The 10,388-nt window shown below is 37.8% G+C and overlaps 1 protein-coding gene across 1 annotated transcript; it reads right to left on the bottom strand.

The window, feature by feature from the left end:
- Window positions 1-2,325: 2,325 nt before the first annotated feature.
- Window positions 2,326-10,074, bottom strand: ube2l3a (ubiquitin-conjugating enzyme E2L 3a). Its single transcript, XM_067573869.1, has 4 exons — window positions 9,964-10,074; window positions 5,167-5,262; window positions 4,875-5,061; window positions 2,326-3,543 (listed from the first exon to the last, which is right to left on the bottom strand). Exons 1-4 carry the CDS (start codon window positions 9,988-9,990, stop codon window positions 3,389-3,391), a joined length of 465 nt encoding a protein of 154 aa, XP_067429970.1. The 5' UTR covers window positions 9,991-10,074; the 3' UTR covers window positions 2,326-3,388.
- Between the last annotated feature and the right edge of the window lie 314 nt (window positions 10,075-10,388).

Raw genomic sequence — 10,388 nt, 5'->3', positions numbered from 1 at the left:
AAGTCCCAGCTCCCATCGCCCAGTTCAAGAAATGAAAGCTTCACTCGTCATCCCATCAGTGTTAGCAGGAGGGCGGCTCTCTGCTCGGTGCTTCCTTCCTAAACTGAAACGTTGTCTGTCCACTGCTACGGAGGAGGTCGTCTCTTTATGTCTAAGGATCGCAAATCTTTAGAGTAGTCTAAAAATATTGTACTTAGACATTATCTGCAGTTAGGGGGAGAATTCTACCTCAAGTTAAGGTCTTCACTGTAACCCTGACTTCAATAAAACCAACACTATTAAACGTTGAACTGTGTTTTCTTTTCCTTTTTTGTCTCTAATTTATGTTATTTCGCTCCTTTTCACAAATTCCACTTTATTCTCATGACCCGACATTCTTTTGCTACTCTTGTGTTTGATGTTTACAGCCAACTGCTGTTTTAGATTTTTCATTAAATTGCATCATACTGTGGACCAAAGCGAACAAAGGCCAAAACTCATCTGAAAGTCTTTGGAAGAAGTAAAATATAAACACAGTTGCAGCATCATATGACCGATAATTAAATTAAAATGAAATGAAACATGCTATTGTCCAGACTGGCTGTCATAAGATCTGATTTAGATCATTTGCTTGACCAGAATTCATTCTTTTACCAGTTGTATATTATTATATGTTAACAAGAAGGTTTTTACAAGAAATGATGACTAACAAGACTAATATTGTACAGCCACGCTAGGGACCGAAGTTCTCAGGAATCATAATGTGGGAACCATGAAGGTTTAGTGCCGATCCATCAAGTAGATGTTTAGATATTTCACCGGATTTAAGAAAATATTTGGTCTTCTGGTTGGTGCTTGATAAAAAAAGGCATAAGGTATGTTTATACAAAATATTATGGCAAGCTGAGATATTTCAGTCTGGACCAAAACACAGACAGACCGACATCACCATCCCGAGTCACATCGCTTGCATGGCTAAAAATACACAATTAATAGACAAATGGAAGGAAAACTATACAAAGTGTCATATTTAAGATGTTGGGCAACCATGAGCCTCCAGAAGATCTTCAGTGCTCCTTGTCTGTGGAAGTCTATATAAGTCTATATATTCCCTCATTTGTTGTTTGTATGATGGTGGTGGAGAGTCTATAGTCTGTCACTGCAAGATAAACTAGTTAGGGCGGCGGGTCGTGTTGGGTTTGACACCGAGCTCCATGTTCGCAAACAGCAACTCCAACAGCTCTGTAGGTTACCCTCGAAGAATATATGATATTCACGACGAAGAGAGCAGCATATCTCAAAGACCAGCGTGAGGGAACTAACACCCAACAGACTGGAGCCAGCGCTGCTGATTTGAGCTTGTTGAAGTTCAATATAAACACGGGTTCTTGTTCTTTTACATCAACCTTTCTGGCGAGCAGTGGTGGAAGAAGTATTTAGATCTTTTACTCAAGTAAAAGTAGCAATACCACAGTATAAAAATACTTCATTACAAGTAAAAGTCTGGCATTCAAAATCTCACTCAAGTAAAAGTACAGAAGTATTAGTTGCAAAAGCATCATAAGTATAGTGTTGTTGTATCCACACTGATCAACAGAAAAAGTCCCTAAATGTCCAAGTGCAAACAGATCATTACAATGTGATCTAAATTAATTAAAATATTCCATAACATAACAGAGTTTTTTGTGCTTTCTCATCTCGCAGGAAATCCTGGGTTGCAGGCCGAGCCTTTGCGGTCCTGTTGGCGTCCTTCCCCACTATTGCTATTGCTACTGTTATTGTTATTGTTATGATTGTTGTTATTCTTTTCGTAGTTAAGTGATCATTTATTGGTGTATTTAGATATATTTTTGACTTGTTTAACACCCATTTGGTGCTCCATAATTTATAGTCCTCCTTCTAATAATGTGACACCTTTAATCTTCCATATGTGTTCAGCTGGTTGAGATCTGGTGACTGTGAAGGACATATGATTTACGTCATTTTAATACACAAGGTTTTTCCCCTTTAGTCACGTTATGAAATTGATATTTTAAGACTCCGACAGGTATAAAAACAAACAGGCAGCAAAGAGGATAATAAACACGATACACATTCGATTGAGCATCCTTCACAGATTTTTTATTAATTAAGCAACTCCTGTCCTCTGCCTTATACGTGTCTGCTGGTGAGCTATGATATCTCAGACTATGTTAGCATTGAGTTTACTGATAAGGAAAAGCTAATTAGAGCCGTTTAAATACTGTTCAGAGTCATATTGGCAATGTGTGCTTAGTTTACCATGTTCTGAGTGTGAAAATATTAATATTCTCATGAATAAATGAACAAGAATTGGTAAAATCAAAGTGAGAGTAGAGGGGAGAGTACCTCCGCATGTTATCATATTTTATTACTTTTGCAGAACTGGACAACTCTGTGTGAACATCGTGTGCTTGAACGGGGGTCAGAAGAGAGAAATGAACAAAGTGCCTTGTAGAACTGTGTCTGACATCCAGACATGCAGGAGTTCAATAAGAAAAAACACATCAGATTTCCCACTTGTGTGGCAAATAATAATAATAATAATAATAAAAATAATAATAATGCTCACTGACAGTATGCACTTTCCTGGGAGGCCAACAGAGGTGGAAGGATTTTAATTATAAGGGACTACTTGTTCCAACATGTCAAATACAAAAACATTTCAAAGGAAACATGACTGTTGTTGCATTTAATACATTTCTTTGTTTGCCAGTTTTTTTTTTACATCTGGATTCTGCATCAGTAACAAACTTAAAATTTTTCCTTGGACTGCAACAGGTGACTTTACAGAGTACAGTGTATCATAAGAGAAAAAAAACAAACAAACAAAAAAAAAAAGGAAAATTAAAAGGAGAGAGACAACCAGATATATACAACAGCATTAAATGCTGAGCATGTTTGTTAACTTTTGAAAACAAAGCTTTATAATCTGTAAACAGGTCTGCATAAGCGAATGATTAATCTGAGATAACATTCAACATTTAAGTAGGCAGAACAGCACTTCTTTTTTTTTTTTTCTTTTTAAATATGTTTCCAGGATGCCACCTCTGACAATTTTCTTATTTTTTTCTAAAAAGAAATCAGTAGAAAGAAGTCATTAACAACCAAAAGGTGACACCTAGAGGCCAGAGCCTGCCTATTCACCAAAAAGTCCTGCTTTTTTTTTTGGCAAAGTGAAACAGAAACAACAAGCCTCTATTAAGGAGTGGTAGGAGAGTGCTAAAACAATGCAGGTGCGTAAGAACGGGGCGTCTCTGTATAGTCGGGGGGGGGGGGGTAAGAACAGAGATGTTGAAGGGGGGGGGGGGGTGGGAGGGGTGGGGGGGTAGGCTCGTCGAACAGGAAACAGAAAGGAGGCCAACAGCCGTGAGTGTCAGTTGTTGTGTTGTCAGTCCACAGGCCGCTTTTCACTGTGTTTCTTTGTGAACTCCTCGGCGTTCTTCATGAATTTCGCGCGGTCTTTGGTGTATTCCTCTGCCAGGTCTGCCCTCAGCGGATGCTCGGGCTGAGGGATGTTCACCAGAGCGATGAGACACTGAATCACTGCAGGGAGACAGGAAACAGTAATATAAGTTGTTGATGCACAGAAGTCTCTGTTATCATATGTATAAACACATGTGGGACTTTCTACCAGTTAAAAAAAAGACAACTTCAGCTCAGTAAAAACAACTGTGAGGAAACATTTGTTGCATTTGTCAACCTTCAAAGTCCAAAAATGTTGATTTTATTAGTGTTTTTTGTATTGTGGAGCTCGACTTTATTCATTCTTTGCAATAGTGAAACAACACTGAACTTGTTTTGCACTTTTGGTAACAAGTGAGACTAGACTTCTGTTCAGCCTGTTCGGGAAGCTTAGTTAACATATTTATTCATATTGTTGCAACAGTTTGTTTCACTTTTACTGTTAAATGAGAACTAACTTACGTTTACAGTAAATGTGATACTATTTTAGGCTGGAGGGTCAACTTCCCAAAATCCAATACAAGAGCACAATAGAGTCGCTAACATTACTATAAAGTCTTACAGCTTCCCGCACAAGTGGAAAATGTTACAAAACAGAGGATGTGTTATTGTGAACGTGACTTTTTGAACATAACCACAAAACTCAGGTTGGTTTTAGCGGTAATGCTGGGTCACGTTACTGATGTAAAGATTTGGCTCTTGCATGTTCTGGTTTTGAAGAGACTGAGTTATGATTATTAAGCTGCATGACTGCAGAATCTCTGTTCAGGTGAAGGTCAGTTACATTCAGTAGCTATTGCTGAACATTTGACAGCTATAAATGGCATCAAAATGGGGTTTTGATATAATGAAAATCTCAAACCTGCATTAACAAAAGCAGAAACAAGTAGTGAACACAACTCTGACACATCATCAGCTTTTAAGTTGATATGTTGAACTTATTTCCACATCCAGCAGTTACGGAGCAACATTATCATTCATGTGGAGTCGTGTTTCTGTCCACCTGGTGAATGTAAGTCCAATATTCACTCTCTTTTAGCTCTGTTTTTACTCTCTACCAACTCCTGAGGGAAATATCTGGCTCTTTAGCTGCTAAATGCTCCACTATGTTCACCAGCTAGTCTACAGCTAACTGTGTCTGTTTGCTGTTTGGTGCTGAAAGCGACACTATGAGAGCGCTGAGAGTGAACTGAAACAGTAAAGTTGCAGCCGGACAGTTAAACAATGAGCTGAAACTCACTATAAAGCTCCGTAAAGCCGAGAGGAGCTGCAGAGTCTCTGACCAACACATTACACACTGACTGCTCAGACTGTGGTGTTATGAAATATACAAGGCGAGATTAATGAGCTCCTTTTTAAACTCTGTAACAAAGCACAGAAGGATCAGACAGCAGGAACAAACTTGTCCTCACCTTGGCAAGTTCTCGTCGCTGGCTTCCAGTTCTCCACACTTATGATGGGCAGGCAGACCTGACCCTTCTCGTCGATGTTGGGATGGTAGATTTTTGTCTTGAAAGTGATCTTAGGTGGCTTGAAGGGATACTCCGCCGGGAAGATGATCTCAATCCTAAATGCTCCTTTGTCATATGGAGCACAATCCTTCAGGGAAAGACAAACAGTAGAAGAAGAGGTTGTCTTGTCAATAAAGTTTTTTATGAACCTCTCATTATGTTTTATTTTAGCAGCAGTTTGTTCAGTACTTACAGGAACAATGAGCCCTTGCCAGTTCAAAATATTTGCTTCATCCACTTGAATGTTGCGGAAATGCTTCATTCCAGATTTGCGGATGTCATCGAGCTCCTGCCAAAAAAACAAACAAACACAGTTGATTTAAAATGGATAAAATCAGAGACACTGTGACTCATAGAGAATAAACTTCTACATATAATAATAGTGATGCTTTAATCAACCAGCAGGGGGAATAAAATCTAGCATGTAATACGGCCCTGATGGAGCGACTCCATTCCGACAGTAAACAGTTACATCAGACTCATATCCGCTCTCCGCTGCTCAGTCACTGCTTACATACTTCACTGTCCTTCCATAGTTTTACCATCAATACTGCAATATAGTCGGGATATTATATGTTTGAATTAGTGGCTAATAATATAACACAATGTTCTCTTGTTTACATATTTCTACAATAGAGTTTTGTGTGCTTCAGAGTCTTGTATGATGTCTTTACTAACATTAATATTATGTTATTATAACTGCTTGAAATATGCTTTAAAGCCCCTGAAAACACGGTGTAAAATCTTAAGTATTACTCAGTAAATTTTCATTGTTAAAAAAAAGTGCAACAATCAAAGTTAAAGTTAGTTATAGTTGTAATTTATGGAGAGTTTATCAGGACTGTGTGGATGTGATTTGATCAGGTTTGATTGACAGTGACCTAAATATTGTTGAATCCTGATTGGTTTACAAATATACACAATAAATTTGATCTAGTGTAGCTTAGATTGTGCTGCCTGCTACATGGATAAATGTAAATGTAAATATGATCATCCTTTACTGCTTAAGAGCTGATTGATAAGCTGGTTTTTGGAGACTTTAATTTCCATTGTTGACATTTTCCTCAATGAGTCATTTTGGTGTATTAAATTTTACAAAATAGTGAAATATGACAGTCACAATTTCCCACAGTTGTTTGAAAAATGGCTTAAATAATTATTAGTTGGCCTTTTTTTTTGGCCAATCAACAAATTTGCAATTTTTCTCAATCAATCATTTGACTGTAAAATATCAGCAAATAGTGATAAAAGTATATTCAGTTCACTATCAGCTCTGTCACATTTGAGAATGTTTGACATTTTTGCACTTTTTGTACAAGTGTTTTGTTTGAAAATATAAAATAATATAAAATAATACTGTATATTTAGTAAAATATTAATGTTAGTAAAATTACTTTAAATACCACAAATCATTTCTCTTCTATCCTGAAACAGACAAAATGTTTTTTCATGCAGATGTTTAGGAGAGTTTTTGAGGATTCTGCAAAACCTTCAGGACAGCTGTGAGTTAGTTTTGCCTAAAAAAAGCTAATAATAATAATAATAATAATAATAATAATAATAATCCCTTTTATCAAGCTGTAGTGATGTTTCCTGGTTACACTGGCCAATAGCTGAAGTCATTGTACTTAAGTTTCATAAACTGCAGAAGAGAAAGTTAGTAAGTTTTATTGTTTTGTGACAGCAGAGAGTAAAACTATTTTCACTTCCTGTCACTAACATTTACCTGCCTTGTAAAACTGGATTATCAGGAAGTCACTCAGTGAAACTTATCACTGATGTCAGTCAGTCACATGAGAAATTCCAGCAGTGGATGAAGTATTCACATCCTTTACTGCAGTAAAAGTACAAGTACAACAATGTAAAAATACTCAATTACAAGTAAAAATCCTGCATGAAAAATCCTACTACAGTAAAAGTACATTAGTATTATGAGCTTGATGTAGTTAAAGTATTGCAGTGAAAGTACATTAGTATTATGAGCTTGATGTAGTTAAAGTATTGCAGTAAAAGTACATAAGTATTATGAGCGTGATGTAGTTAAAGTATTGCAGTAAAAGTACATAAGTATTATGAGCTTGATGTAGTTAAAGTATTGCAGTAAAAGTAGTGGTTTGGTCCCTCTGACTGTTATATTATTATATATGACATCATTAGATTATTAATAGTGAAGCATCAGTGTTAGAGCAGCATGTTACTGTTGTAGCTGCTGGAGGTGGAGCTAGTTTACACTACTTTATATACAGTTAGCTAGTTTAGTCCAGCGGTTCCCAACCTAGGGGTCAGGGCCCTCCAAAGGGTCAGCAGATAAATCTGAGAGGTCGTGAGATGATTAATGGGAGAGGAAAGAAGAAAAAACAAAGTTCTGATACACAAATCTGTTTTCAGTTTTTGGACTTTTTCTCTAATCTTTGATTTTTGCTGAAATATTGGATCATTTGAACATTTATTGAAATGAAAGCATGTGAGAAGTTTAGAGGGAAAAATCACTATTTGGTGGAGCTGTTAACAACTCATAGACATGTGAAATGTGACCCCGACTACACACTGCTTTTTGTAAGACGTCAAAAGACAAAAAGGTTGGAAACCACTGGTTTCATCTTTAACAATGTGTTGTATTTTAAAAGCTTGTTATATTATCCATTGTGTCAAATCTTCATCTGAAAAGTAACTAAAGCTGTTAAATAAATACAGTTCAATTCAATTCAAACTTTATTTTGGACTCATAAGAGCATGTATGTGGTATAAAAAAGATAAAACCACAACAATTCATCACTCAATCTAAAAAACAGTGTTTTCTGAGCCTGGATGAATACTGAGAGCAGTTCTTCCTCAGGCTGGTTAAAACCTCTATGATTCTGTTCTCTGACTCATCCGAGCAACACATGAAATTGTACAGCAGATGTCTTAGAAGTGCTTCACATGTAGGAACACCGGAGAACACAGACGGCTGACTGACTGATGGCACCGTGCCATCTGGGAACCTGAAGCAGCAACCTCAAAGCGTCATTGTGAGCCTCCGCATGCTACTCTTCCTGTAGCAAACACCGAAGATCAACACAGAGATGTGCAGAACGCTCGAAATAACGAACACTTTAACATCGACGGACTAAACCGAGCGTATAGTTCACAACATGGTCGATAAATATCTGCCATCATTTAAATCATCAGTGAGAAAACAGCCAAGGTATTTTTATTTCCTTGCATGTCATGAGAAGAATATCACACAGGTGAAACACAGGAAAAACTCATTTCCTATCCTCTCTACTTCTGACTATCAGGACATTATTATTTCTGGCATCAAATTTAATGTCATAATCTTCAGTAGCCCGCCACTCTACGGACTAAATGTTACCAAGTCAACAGCATAAACAAGCTGACTGAAATCAGAGTTTCCAAAAAGACAGCCTGCGTTACACCCATTCAATTGTTTCGATAGGTCATTCATACACAAAATTCCAACTTGGTGAATTATTTACATACAATAGGGCAGATACAGCATTGCCCCATTTAAGTATATAGCCTACTTTATTGAAACACCTCTAGCAAGCAATTTCAGAAATAATTATTCATGATTTATTCTGTTAAAGGCCTTGGATGCATCAACAAAACTAGGGCTGAAAGATTTTTTTAAAAAAAAAATCCAATTTTGATTATTTTGACTGATATTGCGTTATGATTTGTGATATTAGAGGGAGTGAAAAACATATTAAACTGATTATGGTGTGATTTTTATTGGGATTTGTATCAAACAAAGATGTTTTCTTACATCTATACAATATGACTTGTAAGCCAGGATACATATTTTAACAAATATTGCGCCTCCTGCGTTTTGAAAACTGCAGTTGCGAGATAAAATTTGACACATAGTAGAATTTTGGCTTCCATATTTAGCAGCTATTTCCTAACATAAATCAGTGACGTGTTTTTTTCTTTTCAAGCCAAAACTGAATATCAGTGGTGAGAATAAACATTTCCAACTTGGGTTAACAGGATTCTTTCCGGAACTTTGGAGAGAATACCAGCAGAGGCAATGGGTCTATAATTAACCATGCTATTTAGTTTAACAGCCTCGTCGTTAATGACGGGCACTAACAGGACAGAGGTGATAGATTCAGGAAGGACACTGTGAACTATGACACCAGTAAAACACATGACAAACACAGGACAGAGTTCATGACTGCCATGGATAGAAAGTATAATATTTCCTTCTGAAATGCAGTGGAGTGGAAGTATTAAGTAGCATAAACTCGAGTACAAGTACCTCAAAACTGTACTTAAGTACAGCACTTGAGTAAATATACTTAATTGCTCTCCAACTAGTGAGAGAAATCCCTGTCAAAGATTATTTGTTGAATACGACACACACGGAGAAAACAAAACCAAATCTTAAAAGTGAGTCATACAGAAACTGAAGGACTGAGCAGCCACACAATCACTTTCCCTTTTCAGCCCCCCGAGTGAAACGAGTTTACAACGCGATATTGAAGTACTTACCATGACCATTAGTGACTATATTTGGTCATATTTCACAATATGATGATTTACCGTGTGATATATCGCCCAGCTGAGGGCTGACGTCACGTCCCAACCCCAAAGTCTCCATGTTTTAGCCTTCAGACGGTGACAGCGCGTTAAAAACCAGCGGGCTGTAGTTTCCACCGAGAAAAGGTGTTTTTAAACGCTCTCCTCTCCCTCCCCCTCCCACTGCTCGGATTAAAACCTGTTGTAACGACTTTGTGTTGTCTCTTGACGGCTCTCTGTGAGTGCTGAATCACGTCTCAAAAACTAGCGGTTAACTCGTTACCTTCTCTACCGTTTGTCGGACGTCATTATCCTTTCATTTTGTCGGGACAGATGGACGCCAAACACTCGGCTTCACGGCGTTTTCTCTTGGACGATGTGTGTGTAGCTGAACGCACACGGCCGACACGAGTAGTTTAAACCCTCTTAAAGTGAAATAAAGCCGGTAATTTGAACATTTTCTTACCTTGCCTAGTCTCCTGGTCGAAGTCATTGTGGTACCGATTTGGTCGTCTTCTTCTTCCTGTTTCTTTCCGTTCCTCGTCGACTTCTTTTGGGTGTGATGTGAGCTGGTTGACACGCGGCGTCCACCCGCGATACCGCCACCTGGCGGTCCGGAGGGCGCAGTTTAGTTCCAGGGTCAACAAAGTTAACGTTTGGAGTACGTTTGGAGTCCCAAAAGGTGGTATTTTTTTTATCTTGTGCGCACAACTTAATATCTTGTGGGAACAAGTTATTATCTTGTGTGCACAACATACAAAAATACCACCTTTTGAGACTGTAGGGGTTCTGTAAAAAACATAGCAAAAACGCCGCCATGTTTCTAACATACTTACTACCATACATCAACAAACTATTAAAAGCTATAAACGCAACTGATCCCCTTCGTCT

The sequence above is a fragment of the Thunnus thynnus genome, chromosome 19, assembly GCF_963924715.1.
Source record: "Thunnus thynnus chromosome 19, fThuThy2.1, whole genome shotgun sequence".
NCBI classification, from domain to species: Eukaryota; Metazoa; Chordata; class Actinopteri; order Scombriformes; family Scombridae; genus Thunnus; species Thunnus thynnus.
Note: the sequence above shows the minus strand (reverse complement) of the source record. Positions and strands in the feature narration are given on the sequence as shown.

Coding starts and splice junctions, on each gene's coding strand:
- ube2l3a (XM_067573869.1), bottom strand. CDS start 9,990: ATGACTTCGACCAGGAGACTAGGCAAG. Junction 5,263..9,963: donor CGACCAGGAGACTAGGCAAG/GTAAGAAAATGT, acceptor TTTTTTTGGCAG/GAGCTCGATGACATCCGCAA. Junction 5,062..5,166: donor GGCAAGGGCTCATTGTTCCT/GTAAGTACTGAA, acceptor CTTTCCCTGAAG/GATTGTGCTCCATATGACAA.